This window comes from Lontra canadensis, unplaced genomic scaffold (assembly GCF_010015895.1).
Source record: "Lontra canadensis isolate GAN:19392208 unplaced genomic scaffold, GSC_riverotter_1.0 scaffold1, whole genome shotgun sequence".
Classification (NCBI taxonomy): Eukaryota; Metazoa; Chordata; class Mammalia; order Carnivora; family Mustelidae; genus Lontra; species Lontra canadensis.
Window position 1 is genome coordinate 8,312,790 of NW_022630995.1, and position 16,244 is coordinate 8,329,033.

General features: G+C 39.8%; 1 protein-coding gene across 4 annotated transcripts in view; it reads right to left on the minus strand.

Moving 5' to 3' along the window:
• Positions 1 to 15,547, minus strand: part of MTHFD2L (methylenetetrahydrofolate dehydrogenase (NADP+ dependent) 2 like) — a 130,083-nt gene extending 114,536 nt beyond the window's left edge. For 2 of the 4 annotated variants that reach the window (XM_032840651.1, XM_032840591.1), the window contains exon 1: positions 15,393 to 15,547. In XM_032840651.1, the coding sequence (XP_032696542.1) occupies positions 15,393 to 15,532 (140 nt within the window). In that variant the 5' untranslated portion in view covers positions 15,533 to 15,547. Of the gene's footprint in view, positions 1 to 10,904; positions 11,022 to 12,526; positions 13,148 to 15,392 lie in introns of those variants that run through there. The other 2 variants (XM_032840823.1, XM_032840729.1) reach the window with 2 other exon arrangements.
• Between the last annotated feature and the right edge of the window lie 697 nt (positions 15,548 to 16,244).

Below are 16,244 nucleotides of genomic sequence, written 5' to 3' on the forward strand. Positions count from 1 at the left end.
GGTGGTATCTCATTGTGTTGTTAATTTGCATTCTCATAATGAATAATAATGCTATGCACCTATTCAGGTACTTACTTATCACCTACCTCTATTCTTTGGTGAACTGTGTAATTTCATGTTTTGCCTATCGTTCTATAGGTTGTTTCCTTATTACTGAGTTTTGAGAGTTATTCATACCTCCTAGGCTGAAGTCCTTTACCAATATATGATTTGAAATATTTTCTCCTAGTCTGTGCTTTGCCTTTTCATTCTCTTAATTGTGTCTTTGGGAGATTGGTTCTCAATTTTGATGTTTTTCATTCAGTTTTCCTTTCATGGAGCATGCCTTTGGTGATGTGTCTAAGAAAGCTTTACCTAACTCAAGGTCACAAAGGTTTTCTTCAATGTTTCCTCCTGGAAGTTTTATGGATTCTGGTTACACATTTAGTTCTATGACTTAGTTCTATCACTAGTTTGATGGGACTTTATATCAGGATATTGTCAAATGCTTTTTTATGTGTCTATAGAAATAATTATAAGATCATAATAATTTTTTGGTTTTAGTCTGTTAATATGATGAATTACACTGATTGATTTTCAAATGTTAAATCAATGTGGCATTCCTGGGATAAACCTCACTTGGCCATAATGTACCTATCCTTTCTAGATATTGGGGATTTAACCTAAAATTTTGTAAAATTTTTTGTATCTCTGTGCATGAGAGGTGTTTGTCTATTTTTCTTGTAATGTCTCTGGTACGGTGTTGGTATCAGGGTGATGCTCCCTTCACAGAATGAGTTAGGAAATATCCCATCTTCTTCAAATTTCCACAAGAGTTCGTCCAGAATTGGTATTATTTCTTCCTTAAATGTTTGGTAGAATTCACCCATGAAGCCATTTGGTCCTGGAGCTTTCACTGTGGAAAGTTTTAAAACTGCAAATTTAAGTTCTTTAATATAGAGGGCTATTTATGGTTATCTATTATTTCTTGAGTGAGCTTTTATAATTTGTGTCTTTCTACATTCTAATCATTAGTACACAATTGTATTATAGACTAAATCAAGATACAATACTTATTTCTGAGTTTAAATTTTTATCTTCAAGATTAGATAACAAACTTTTTTCACTATTTACTATGAATTTCTAGTACCCATATTTTACTAATTTATTTAAGTGACCTTTTAATTCTAAGAGAACTAGGTCCTCTTACATTAGAAAATACTAAAGGCTGCAGATATGGCAACTTATTCCAGCATGACTCATTTCTAAGAGGTGGTAAAAAATAAATACTTTCCGGGGCACCTGGGTGGCTCAGTGGGTTAAAGTCTCTGCCTTCGGCTCAGGTCATGATCTCAGAGTCCTCAGATCAAGCCCCACATCAGGCTCTCTGCTCAGCGGGGAGCCTGCTTCCCCCTCTCTCCCTGCCTGTCTCTCTGTCTACTTGTGATTTCTCTCTCTGTGTGTCAAATAAATAAATAAAAGCTTTAAAATAAATAAATAAGTAAATAAATACTTTCCATAAATTAAATTGTATCAGCAATATTCAGTTGGGGTAAAATACTATATAGAAGCAGGTTTATCTGCTAATATACTAGAATGCACTTTTATCATTAAAAACATGCATTTGTGTTTTAAATTACAAAATCACCTGAGCTCTATGTTACATTTTATAGCACATGCATAGAAATGCTGCTGCTGACATCTTTTATTAGCTGATTCTCTGTTACACACAATAATTGGTTCATAGGCTACTGTGAAACTAGCAATCACAAACAAAATCCAGGATGATTATGCCTTAGAATATTAAAAAGCTGTGTGACCCTGAGAATGTCAGAGTTGGCAATGGCATAAACTCATTCCTCGTTTCCATAGAGACAATCTACATACAGATTAAATTTGACCGTACCCTGTATGTTGGGATCTGAGAGAATGACAGGGCTTACTTTATAGCACTGATGTGCTAAGTGAGCTTGCTAATTATAGCTGACATGTTAGAGCCTGGCTGAGTTGGTGTTTATGGGCAAACACCCAGGAGACTGCCACCCAATTTTAAATAGGAACTTTGAGGATTTTTCGTAGCAGCTGGTTCAGCCCATCAATTCCCTCGGTCCCTGCAGAGCCTCGGCAAGCCTGGCTCGGGGGGGAGATAAGACTTAAGGATAAACGACGCAACCCGGCATTAGTGGAGGCCCAAAGTATGGATGCCCATATCAGTCCACATGCTGGAAGACCAGCAAACACACATATTATCTGGCTCTCATAGTCTTCAGTGCATAAGAAAATGAGATTTGTCAACAAGAAGATTGTTGAAAAATATTGACTATCAATAACAGTGCAAATATTCAGGCACAGAAGCACACAGCTCCTAAGAGTTCTCTCTGGCTCAAGTCAATCTCTGCCAATCCACTTTCCACACTGCAGCCAGAGTGGTTTTCCAAATGTAATCATGCCAGTTCTCTGTTAAAACTCCTTACCTCAAGCTCCTTGTTTATTAATTTAATTAATACCAACTGAAAACGTCTTATCTACCAGGCACTATTCTAGGAAATATAAATAGCAGTACACAAATCAAACTACCCACTTTCATGGCAACTATAGTCTAGATGAAGAAGACAGTTGTTTTTTTTTTTAAAAAGAAGACAAATTATTAAAAGGCAAATATTTAACATATCATGTGTGAAAAACAGAGGGAAAGGGCATATCTAGAAGCCAGAGTTGTCATTTTAAGGGTTTCATTCATTCATTCATTCAAAGAGAATGTGGGCATAAGTGTGAGTGGGGGAGGGGCAAAGGGAGACAGAGAGAGAGAAGCTCCAGCAGACTCTGCTGAGCACAAGCTGACTCAGGACTCAACCTCAAGACTCTGAGATCATGACCTGAGCCAAAACCAAGACTGGACGCTTAACCAGGCACAAGACTTAATTGTCATTTTATATGGATGGGTTAGGTGTCTCTTCTCAGATGAAACAGGTGCTATTTTATCATAAATGAAGGAAATGAGAGAATATGTCATGTGGCTATCTGGACAAGATAATTCTGGGCCAAAGGAAGTACAGAGCAGTACTTTGGGCAGGAGTGTGCCTGGCACAGTTGATGAATGGCAAGAAGGTTAGTGGCTGCCGTAGAAACAAATGTACCAGGACAGGACACAAGTCAGAGAAGTCATGGAACATCAGATCACATGAGGTCCCGCAGACCTTCAAAAGGATGTCGGCTTCCACCGTGAGATAGGAAGCCATTCGGTGATTTTGCGGAGTGCTCTGACCCGATTTTCATTATTCAATCACTGGTGAAAATGTGGAAGACAGACTGCGGGAGCAAGAGGGGAATGGGGGCACCAGTAAGAGGCGAGTGTGGTACGCCGGGCAAGAGATGAGGGGGCCTTGGACAATGAGGGTAGGAGTGTAGGTGCAAAGTAGTCTGAATCTGAGTTAATTCGGAGCATGGAGCCACTGGATTTATTGAAAGTAGGTGCACAGGATAAGGAAAAGAAGTCAAATATGACTCCAAAATTTTTGACCAGAAAAACTGAGAAAAGGCAGTTTTAACTAAAATCCAAATTTCCTGTAGCTTACAAGCCCCTGCATGAGCTTTCTTTTGCCTCACTTCTAGAGAACACTACACTCGCCAAGTCCCACATGACACAAAGCTGCCTTTCAACTTATCCACTGGGCCAGGTTGCTGTTTCTGGGCCTTCACATGCGCTACTCCCTCTTCCCAAAACACCCTTCCTTCTCCTTTTGACCTCCCCAAAATCCTAGCGCATCTGTTCCTCCTTCACTCCCATATATTCCTCAAGTCACAGCTTAGAAGGACCCCTGGGAAATGTTCTCTGACCCCTTCTCCCCGGGGAACTGCCTCTGCTATAAGGCCCCACAGCGCCCAACTCTGACCCTTCTGTCCTGTGGCAAATCTTTGTTGAAACCAGTGCCGCAGGCCCCTATGCGCACACACTATACTCAAAGCTGTGCGGGGCAGGAAGTTGACATTAACTACAATGCTCTTAACACCAAAGGGTATTTTGCACATGTATGTGTTTACTAAATATTTATGGAATTATCAGAGTTGAATTGTTTGTTGTATTATAATTTGTTGGAATTCTTATGCTGCCACTGAAAAGAGTAACTCTAAAACCAGCAGTATTGTTGTTTATAGCAGTGAAAATATTCTGCATAAAGTGAAAAAATGAGATGAAAAGTTGTAGGTACATAATTTTAATTTAAAATGTGCCGCATACGGCTAAAGATGAAGAAGGAATATGTAACATAAAATGGTGGGAGGGAGTACTTTGGATATTTAGCCATCTTAAAACGTTTTTTAGATGTTATCCAAAGAGATCTTCTTGAACTACATTAAGAACAGATAGAAAATATCTATAAAACGTATAAAAAGGACAAATAATAATACAACTAACAACCTTACCACCCAGTTTACGGTATCACTGTAACCACCAAAATTGTTCTGTAACCCTCTCCTACCCAAACCCTAGGCTCTCCCAGAGTTAAGCACAATCCTGAAATGTGGGTTGATGATTCCATGGCTTTCCTTTATCACCCAATGTGTGTAACTCTAAACATTAAAGATACACTAACATACATGATACATAAAGTAAAATATACACACGTTCCATAAATACATAAATACACGTTCCATAAATGCACCAGAATGGAATTGCTGATTATAGCATACATGTGTGTGTTCAATTTATGCCAACTTGTTTTCTAAAGCTGCTGCACTAGTTCGCAGGTCCGCCAGTGGGTATAAAAGTTTCTGTTGTTCTGCTTTCTTGATATTGTCAAAATGTTTAACTAATTAAATGGCATTTAATTGGGCTCATAATATCCATTTCCCGAATTACTAGAGGTTGAACGTCTTACAGGCTAATGGGCCATTTGGGGCTCCTCTTCTATGGAATGACTGTTCATCACTTTTGACCATTTTTCTAATGAATTATTAACCTGTGTCTAATTTGTCGGAGTTAATTACACATTCTGAACACAATCTTCTATCAGTTAGGTCTTCGTATCAGGCTTGTCTTTTCATTCAGTTTATGATTACACGGGATGAAAAGTTCTTAATTCTAATGAAAAACTCAACCGTTTTTGCCTCTGGTCTGCACAAAAAGTGCAAACTCTGACAAATTCCCATCATGATTCTATGACAGGACCCTCAGCTGGTGAAACAAGCCAGCTAAGAAACTGCCGGACACACTCCCTATAGACTACTACTTAAAATCCCACAGCGTTGTATTCAAGGGTAAAGTGATTCTGGAGTCTCCGTGAAGAGCCGGTTCGTTAGGACCCCACCGCTCTCAGAGCAGGAGTGCGACTCTAATATTCTGACAGGGGGTCAGTCCCTTCCAATATGAAGAAACCTGTGACGCATATGTGCCCGAAACCCTTAGAGCTATGTGCAAACAAGCTATAAACTAGTACTAACTGAAGTGTGAATCAAAAACAAAATTAACAAAAAATGTACACATAAGCCCAAATACTGTAACTCAATTGCAAGCCTTATTAGGTTTATTCTAAGAAAGAAAGAAAGAAAAAAAAAACCAAAAACCTCAGCATGGCAGAATGTACTCTCCTCACTGCCCGTGTCAGATTTTAAAAATAAATGTTTGAAAATTTATTTTGTGAATTAGCCTAAAAGGCCTAAGACTGTTTCATTTTGTTCAAAATCTGTTGGAAATTGCTAATAAACACATTAAAAAAATACACCAAAAAAGGGGACTTGAGAGCTGTAACTTTTAGAGAATTGAACTGCAGTCACTGAAACCAAAGCTTACCAACAGAAATCCTATCCCTTCAAAAGCAAGGTTAAGAAGTTTATCCCTTTAAAAGCATGAGAAGCAATATGAGAACGAATTGAACAATAATGGCTTAAATGATACAAAAGCAATTCTGAAAGTCTATTGCTGTGGGTTGAATTGTGTCTCCCAAATCCTCATTCTTTGCACCTATGATTGTGACCTTATTTGGAAATAAGGTATCTGCGAATATCATGAAGATGGAGCAGGAGGACAAGGTCATACTGGAGTAGAGTGGGCCCTTAATCCAACATGCCTGTCACCCCTATTAGAAAAGACACAGAGACACAAACACAGAGAACTCCACGTGAAGACACACAAGAAGATGGCCACGTGACCACAGAGGCAGAGATGGGAGCCTTGCTTTCCAGACCAAGGAAAACTAAGGATTGCCAGCGAGGAGAGGAGAGGAGAGCAAGGCTCTGTGGGTACCTTGATTTCTACCTTCTGACCTCCAGAAGTGTGAGGCTCAATTTCTGTTGCTTTAAACCATCTACTTTGTGGTGCTGTGTTTATGGCAGCCTTAGTAAACAAATACGTCTATAATCCTAGTTGAAAATATTCTAATTTGTGGGAAGAATCTTCTGATGGAGCTATTTTTCATAGAATACATTTATATTTTGTAATGTAATAGCATATAACTGAGAAGACGTATAATTTTACTGCATCTAAACATGGAAAAATTTAAAAATAAACAAACATGACAAAATATTTTACAAGTCCTAAAAAAAAACAACTTCTGTGATGACATTTAACTAAGTATTTGCCAAAGAAAGAAGACTCTGAAAGGAGACACAAAGACTGCAATTGTGAAAATATTTAGGCTAAAATATCTTCACATTCCAGCATGAAAAAACTAGAATTGAGACTATGTTCCATTTAGCAGCTTGCTCTGAGTGTCTGGCATCTGTAGAGAAAATACTTTGAAAACTAAAAAATACATTGTCTAAAGAAAAGAATAATTTAAAACTTCTTGGGTGCCTGGGTGGCTCAGTGGATTAAGCAACTGCCTTGAGCTCAGGTCATGATCCCAGGGTCCTAGCATGCAGCCCGTCAGGCTCTCTGCTCAGCAAGGGGCCTGCTTCCTCCTCTCTGCCTGCCTCTCTGCCTACTTGTGATCTCTGTCAAATAAATAAATAAAATCTTAAAAAGAAAAAAGTCTTTGAAACTTCTAAAAAAAACTACAGCAGCAAATTTAATTTTTACATTAAGCGTAAATTTTTTTTTCCCAGAAAATGATCAGTGTCAAGGTGTTAAAGATATAGCTAAGAAACTGATTCAAGAATACATAGCAAGAATTCAGGGTGTGTTGAAAGTTAGTGGTCACATAATTAACATAAAAAATTGAATATAGTAGATCAAAATTTCTCAATTGTTTTAATGTATAAGGATATAAATTACCTTTTAAAATGTTAATTTTGAAAACAGCTTTGAACAGGACTTTTATAGGTCCTAAAATATTTGTAAATCAGTAAAATATTCCAAATATGCAATTTTCATTATTTAAAAAAAATTTTTTTTTTAATTTGAGAGAGGGAAAGAAAGAACTCAGGCAGGGGGAGGGGCAGAGGGAGGACTCCATGCTGAACAGGAAACCCAACAGTGGGGTGGGATCCCAGGACCTTGAAATTACAACCTCAGCGGAGGGCAGACACTTAACTGAGCCACCCAGGTGCCCCATGAAATTTTCATTATTTTAACATCTCTTTTTACTCTTCAAAATGTGGTTTGGTCTAAAACTTATACAGTCACATTGCCATTAATACAAGAGCAGTCAATTTGACCCCTAAGATTCACAGAATGCACCTGTCATTACTAGCTCAGGTGACATTTCCTGAATAGGTAATGTTGCAAGTGACCGCCAAAAAAGGCAGAACAAAGAGCTCTCCCTTTCAGTATTCTCCTACGATTGCTGGGCTGGCACTAATGTGGCTTCATCAAAAAGCAAAAAATCACAGTAGGGGGTGGTGGGGGATGAGTAGTAGGGCAGGATAATGCACTACAACTTACTTACCTCCAGCCAGAAATCAACCGTTTCACTATTGATAGTGTAAAAGGAGATTTCAAAATGGAGCAAGCAAGCCTAAGAAAGTCTCTTTAAAATTGTGTGGAAAGGCTACAGGACAAATTTAGCAGGTCCTCACTGGAGGAACTCTTTTAACTTTTTGCCAGCTACGTACTCTCAGCCTAGACTTAACCTCCTCACTTCAAATCCCTTATTTGTATATTAACCCAACCAATCACAGTTAACCTACTTTCAATCTGTTTTGCACTGAGGACCTAAATGAGAACTGTACTTGTGACCTTTAACCTTTATAATTCTGTCCCCACATTGTCTCCCTCAGAACAGGAGTCAGATTTCTACCTGAATCTGGATCTCCCAAACTGCAATTTTAATTGCCCAAAAAAATGCCTTTGCTTACATATCCAGTGAATTCTTTCTTGGTCAGCAGGAGCTATAATGAGGTTGGACCCGTCACTTAACTGCTCTGAAAGGAATGCAATTTCCTTATCTATGTAATGGGAATGTTCCCTGTTTAACTTACAGAAAGGGATTTGGCTAAATGTTCACTGGCTGATTTGTAAAAATCACTCTTAAGTGACAGATGGTGACATACACAAACCACCAAGGAGCCATCATTTCGTGTTGTTTGCATGAGCCTGTTTATTTCTATTTTCCAGAAAATAAACCATAACCATCCTAGTCTATGGGCACTAGAACAAAATGTAGTATTTAATTAACTACAGCAAAGTAGCAAATAGAAGGAAAAAAAAACTACTTTTCTTGGGTATTAAAATACTCCTTCATAAAAGAGTAAAATAACCACAAATAAAATCTACCCAATTTCTGCAGTACATTTAATGTGTATACTTGGCTCTTTTTTCTGCATCTAGGTTTTAATATTATTTTCAACCACAACTTTAGAGCTGCAATGGAGTGTTTTATGATCTATAAAGATTAAAAAAAAAAAGTCTAATACAATCATTAGCAATTCAAATTTCTCTGCAGGTCATACCATAGCTTAATCACTATGTATCTCACAGTCTCACCTAGAGATTTTCAGTCTGATTAGTACAACAGAAATGAAACTCAAGGGAACCAGGGCAAAATTATATATTGAATAAAACCAATCACTAGTACTAGGGAGCCTTTTGAAATAAAGTTTTTGAAAGTGAACAAATACTTAGGAATATCAAGTTTATGTAATTTTAAAAACATTTCATTTCCCATCCTAAATACTACACTTTAACACCTTAAAAGTTATTTTATCAGAAATTATACTTCTGTAAACCAATATAAACAAAACCTAAAGCCCAGTTTTCATTTTGAATAATTCTGTTACTCAATTTTGCAATTTATCTCTTTCAGGTCCCTAACCTGTAAATTAGAACATCAGAAGCTACCTAAACACTCATATTTAAGTATCTGTGGTTTTTACTGGCAATATCTCAAATACTTGCCAATATACTGTGATTTGTTGCCAACATTTACAACTGAAGAAAATGCTAAATTTTTTAGAGATTAGTGATCTCCTATCTGAGTTTATGGATCCCCTAAAACATTTCATAGTCTCGGGTTAAGAAATAACCTTCATGAGATGCCTGGGTATTTAAGTGGGCTAAGCGTCTGCCTTTGGGTCAGGTCATGATCTCAAGGTCAGGAGACTCCCCATGTTGGGCTCCCTGCTCAGCAGGGAGCCTGCCTCCCGCCCCCCACCTGCTGCACCCCTGTTCTGACAAATAAATAAATTAAATTTTAAAAAAAAGAGAAAGTACCCTTGATTAAGGGACTCTGACAAGATAACTTTTAAGATTTACATGTGAAATTAGCTTTCTTGATTCAGAGAAGTACTACGAGATTTAATGTTTTCAAAAAGAGGAACAATAGTGAGATACATCAATAATTATAAATTGCTTATAGAACAAAGCACTGTGTAGATCATTAAAGTTCAAACCCTGTCTTCACCATTTATTTACTGTTAACCTGGGCAAGTTATTTGGTTTTTCTAAGCCTCAATCACCCAATCTATTAGGAATAATAATAGTCCACTTCAGCTGTTTTGAGGGTAAAAGGATATAGTAATGCAAAAAATCTCAGCAAAGAATTTAGCAGAATAAAGGTTCACTGAATACTAGTAAGATTTTATTTTTCAACAACACAACTGGATTAAAGGCAATTAATATTTGTTGCAATTACTCATAAATAACCAAAGCAGGGAGGGCACATCTTTTTTTTAATTCAATTAATTAATGCATAATGTATTATTAATTTCAGAGGGAGAGGTGATTCATCAATATTTTACAATACCTAGTACCCTCATGTGCCCTCCTTAATGTCCATTACCCAATTACCCAAACCCACCACACCCCTCCCCTCCAGCAATCCTGTTTGTTTCTTATAATTAAGAATCTCTTATGTTTTGTCTCTCTGATTTTGTCTTGTTTAGTATGATCTCACTCATATGTGGAATTTAAGAAACAAAAGAGGATCATAGGGGAAGAGACGGACATCTATTTCAAACTATATATGCCCTAAATTTAGAATTAAGAATCTCTGGATGGTCTTTGGGTTCTAGGTACACTCTTTATTGTGAGTAATTACAGAAACCAACATAGATCATTGATCATTTTCAGATCATTAAGTGAACAAACAAACCTTGCTGATATGTTGACAAAGCATGACCTGAATCTGAGAGTAAAATATTTCATATGTTCTAAGAACTAGACCTGAAGGATACCAAGATGGTTACATAAGTTATGACCAACTGACGTAATGTAATAGAACGCAGCCAACAAAATGTAGTAAAAACAACAACATAGAAAACGGACATGATGTAATGTTAAGCGGCACAGCTTGGATAAGTGTTCTTGGATAACACCAACCCTGAGTTCTTTGACACTAATTTAGGTTTAGATTATGTTTCATTCTGACCACAAAGTTTTCTATCTTTTAAGTATTTAATCTGGTCCAAGTGGCACCTAACAGCGAATCTCATTTATCACTGATCATTAATTTATCCCACTCATTGACAGTTCCAATTTCTCCAAAGTGCCAAGCTCTTAAGCCTCCCTCTACAACTTAATCATTTCCAAGACAAACTACTTTAAAACCTACCACTGGGCTCCACAGACTCCTAGGAGAGTATGTTACCATGGAAAATTACTAGTGTTTTTGTTTTTTCCTGGTTTTAATCATCCAATCAAGGTTTTAAAATGAAAAGATAACATCTGAAAAACATTAAAGAATCTGCTTAATTATTCCAAACATCATGACTGAGTAACAAGATCTGAGATTACTACTAGTCCTTTTTCATCTACTGACCCATTTTAATCAGAAAATTTATTTTGAAGACATTACATTAGAACACATTATCGCTGAACGGCTGGGACATAGACATAAAACTCAGATATAGATACTAAATGGTAAAACATGTAGGTTCTAAATTTAAAGTGACATTAAGAATTGCTTGGAGGGGCGCCTGGGTGGCTCAGTGGGTTAAAGCCTCTGCTTTCAGCTCTGGTCATGATCCCAGGGTCCTGGGATCGAGCCCCGCATCAGGGTCTCTGCTCAGCGGGGAGCCTGCTTCCTCCTCTCTCTGCCTACTTGTGATCTCTGTCTGTCAAATAAATAAAATCTTTAGGAAAAAAAAATTGCTTAGAAATCAACATTATAATCAGACAGCTATCTCCTTAGATAGGTAAGGCATCAAGATAGGAAAACCACACTATCACATTTCCTAACAAAATATGATTTTGAGAAACTGCTTTTGCTATTCATTGGAACGAACTCTTATCTTGGTTGAAATCAGTCTATAAAAAACCAGCTTTAGTAATGGTCCTAAATGGAGTCTGAATCCTTCAAGCTTCACATGAGGATAAAAGGATCTTTACATCAAATAATTCTATTGCAGAGTCAGAAATACTGAATGAGTACTAGAGGGGAGAGTCTGAATAAAAATGAACAGCCTAATAAAATTTGGTCTTTTTTCAATTATAAAATTCAACGACTCCCTCCACATGAATAATTAAGATAAACCATTATCTCTTAATATCTCCAAAATTGTAGGTTTTTTTTTTTTTTAATGCTGGTCTACCTGCAAAAATTATAAAGCCATTGGCAATGGGACATAAAGAAAGGTGAGGTTTGTCTCAGTGGGTTAAAGCCTCTGCCTTCAGCTCAGGTCACCATCTCAGGGTCCTGGGATCGAGCCCCACATCGGGCTCTCTGCTCAGCGGGGCACCTGCTTCCCCCTCTCTCTGCTTCCCGCTCTGCCTACTTGTGATCTCTGTCTGTCAAATAAATAAATAAAATCTTAAAAAAAAAAAAAAAAAAGCTGTAGGCTGGACACAAAATTTTGCAAATACTAAAAGGCATCATAGCACGAGAAGGGGACTAAAGAGATCTGCCAAATTAATGACTTTAGGAATCACTTTCCAACAGGATAAACATGGAACCAATGCTTAGGATAGCCATTTAATTATTGAAAATGAGTTCAGGCAGGATGACCTAAAGCAGCATTTGGAAAGTCCCTGTTGTAGGATACCTGCAAATCTGCTTTGACCATGGCATTAATGTACAAGGTGCGTAACCTCCCTTTCAAATGGGAAAGGCTGCTGCCTAGCTGTGTACCCTGAAAGCACTGGGCCAAAGATGCATTGATGTTTATAATCTAGTGACATTTTGATTTGTAAACTCACATAAAAAGGCAAAAATAGTAAAACTTTAATCACTAAATTTTTTTTAATGTTTTAGCTGTTGAAATAATTTATTTCATGAAACAATAAGCTGCAACAAATATAAGGGCTTATTTATTTCTTTGACAGTAAATATATGTTCTTCCAATTAATAAGATCTAATTTCTCATGAGGAAATAAGAAATTCACTGTAAATCTTAAAAATGAGAGAAAACTTAAATACTTCAACATTTTGTAATTTTCAAATTTTGTCAAAGCTTATTTCTTAAAATTCCAATTAAAGAAAAAACTTCACTAAAGAAGTACTTGTATGTTCTCTCGGTATAGGTATCTAAACAAAAATATGAAAAATAATAAAAAATGCTTTTTCATTTTTCATTTAAGGCTCTAGGTAGCTCAGAAACTGGCAATAAATCTGTTACTATAGAACAGCCAATACTGGGGAAAGAGTTTATCAAACTCAAAGATAATTTTCAATAAAAATAACACTAAGGCTCAAATTTCAAGTCAATAGGATTGATGTCAGATTAAACCACATTCACTATGAAGAACTAGACAACTAACGTGTAACTACATATTAAAAAAGATGACTGAGGATGGGGACAAGTGGGGAGGCAGACAGTGGCGACCTCTGGAAGATGGAATCTCTTCTCTCTGCTGGTCCTAGAAGAGAAAAGAGACACCAATAAGCATCAACACACTGTCCGAATTCCTCCCCACCCGAGACCCAACAGTCCACAGGTGTTTCTCTACCTGACAGCCAACCTCACTTTCATATATAGTATTCAGTGCCAAGAGGATGTCAAAACCACCATCCTATCCAAACTTGATTAGCACTGCCTTAAGAAAAGAAAAACTACCAAAAAGTATTATTTATTTTTATAGTCATAACCTATATCAAATGGGGGGTCAAAGCAGCTGAGTTGGAAGTAATACTTCTTTATATTAAGCCCAGCTTTCCAGGGAACCCTGGGTGGCTCACTTTGGCTCAGGTCATGACCCCAGGGTCCTGGGAGGAATCCCTTGCCTAGCTCCCAGCTCGGTGGGAAGTGTGTTTCCCCTTCCCCTGTCTCTCCTCCTCCTTCCTTCTTTCTCTGACAAATAAATAAATAAAATCTTAAAAAAAAAAAAAAAAGCTTTCCAATTGTTGCATTCAACTATTTTAAATTATAAAGAGACCATTAATACAATTTAAAAGATCTGAATTATCCCTTTGCTCCTGCACCTGTGTATGAAGCAAATGGCTTCCAGGAAACGTTTGGGTTGTAACTGTTGGACTCCCCATTCAATGTACATGGAGAGGATGGGGTGATGGGTTCTTTAGATCAAGATGACAAAGGGAAATTCATCAATTTATACAATCTGGAAAAGGCTATCGTCACTCTGAAAAGAAGCCTTAAAACAACTGAAATTGAAAAAATAGAGTGATTCTCTGCTAAGCACGGAGCCTGCCTCTCCCTCTCCCTCTGGCTGGTGCTCTGCCTAACTGTATTCTCTATCAAATAAACTCTTAAAAAAAAAAAAAAGAAAGAAAGAAATTCTTCCTTTAAAAAAGTGACTATACTATAGTCCCTATTATATACTATTATTATTATATACTATATTATATATAGTATATACTATATTATAATTATATACTATTATATAGTATATACTATAATACAATATACTATTGTATACTATTATATATTATATACTATAATACCTTTAATTCTGCAATTCAAACAGAATTCTACAGAATCTGCTTTTCCTAGGTAGTACAGTTCCAAGCCAACCGGCAAATTCTTTCGGACACCAGAGAGTGTCATTCAGCAGAACTCAAAATCAGTTTTATCCTCGTGGAAGACCAAATCAACAGAAACTACATCTCAAGTAAACCCTACTAGAAATAATATATTTTCTTATTTTAGTCACTCAAGTCTGAGAACTAAACGTGTATAAAACGGGAGCTAATCAATTTAAATTAAATAAGCAGCAGCCACGTTTCCACATTACTGATTATTACTTTCTTCCAGGAACTGCGCTGGTCACTGGAGATACAAAAAGATGAAAGAGACACAATCTCTGAGCGCGCAGAACTGCAGTGAACACGTGTTACTGGAAGCCCAGAGAGTCTGAAAACAGCATCTGTTCTGGACTCGCTGACTCTGGGTCAAGGGAATGTATTTTTAGATGCTCCGGTCTGAGTCTGCAACTCCAATGAGCAGAAGGCGGAAAGGCGAAGAGCTGGGGGGCGCCGCCGTGCCGAAGAGTAAAACCATACCCCGTTCTGTCCGTGCAGTGCACTGGCCAGCAACGGGGTCCAAAGACATGCAAGGACTCTAGGATTGACTTTCACTCTTAGACTGAAGAGGTTTTGGAAACGCCATACAGAAAAAAACCTAAAAAGAGGAGCATCTGAATTTGTGAAATCATCACGAATTTTAGAGTTAGAAAAGACCCCAGAATCAACAAAGGAACTCAAGAACTCAAACACTCGTGAACCATCGGGACCACGCTCGCTCCTTTGTTTAGGAAACAAACCGTAACCCAAACGGAGGCAGCTGCCCGAAACCGGACCACCTGTTTCCGCGGCGCCTCTCGCGGGCCGCGACCGTCCCCCTAAAGCACTCACTTCACCGCCGGCGAAGTGGGAATATTCTGGCGCCTCGGCTCAAAGCCGACCGCGTCCCAGCTGCCCCACTGAGGTCGACGCGACCCGCCCGCAGGGCCCTCAGGGCCAAGTCCGGAATCTACTCAGGCCTCGCCCCCCGCCCCGCCGGCCGACGCGGCCGCCCTAGCCTCGGCCCGACGCGGTAGAGCTCGGCCGGCGCCCGCGGCCCACGCCCCGCCAACCCGCCCGCAGCCGGCGGCTCCGCACGCGCCCGCACCCACACCCGAGGGCAGTGAACATCCCGGGCGCCCGTACCTCACGCCGCTGCTCCGAAAGCCCCGGAATACGCGCCTGGCTGCTCCCGGAAGCCCCGGCAGCACCGCGCTCCCGCCCTGCGCCCGCACGCGGCCGAGCCGACCACCGAGCAGCGAGAAGCCGCGCGCCGGCACCGCCATGGCCGCAGATCGCCGGCTTCCGGGCAGAGGCCCCACCTCCCGCCGCGGCCGTCCTCGCAGCTGCACACCGGGCTCCGCCCCCAGCCGGCCGGGCTGGAGAGCCGGTCGCTCCAGCAGCGGGCTTCGGGCGCCATGCCCGGGCGGGGCCTGGAGCCAACCTCAGGGCTGGGGGCGGAGACAAGAGGACGCCGGGAGGCGGGGCCAGGAACCAGGCTCGGAACCGGTCGGGGGCGGGGCCGAGGAAACTCGGGGCCTGTTGGGGGCGGGGCCAGGACCTAAGTGAAATAAGCGGGGTGGGGCTCGCCGCCGGGGGTAGGGAATGTGTCCCTGAGACTCCGGTTAGCGGCGTGACTTCTCACCCACCCCGTGCACCTCTGGTCTTCTTGTAGTGAGGGCGCAGGTACGGCGTCTGAACTGATCAGCCTACGCAGCGTGCCCCCTTTCACCCGAGCCAGAGCTGTCCTAGCACCCCCGACGCTCTGTGGAATTGATTTAAAGCCAGAAGCACGTTAACCGCTTCTTTGCTTCTTACTCCTTTGCTGCCCTCGGGGTACCTGGGAGCTGGAGAGGGAAAAAAAGGTGTGAGTGTTTGGAGGGAGGAGGGGGACCTAGCTGAAGAAGGCCTGAATTTCGGGATGTAGGCGGCTCCACCTTTATGGGAGGATATGCATTGACCAATGTTTGTCATTTTCCAGAGTTGATGACCAAGTTA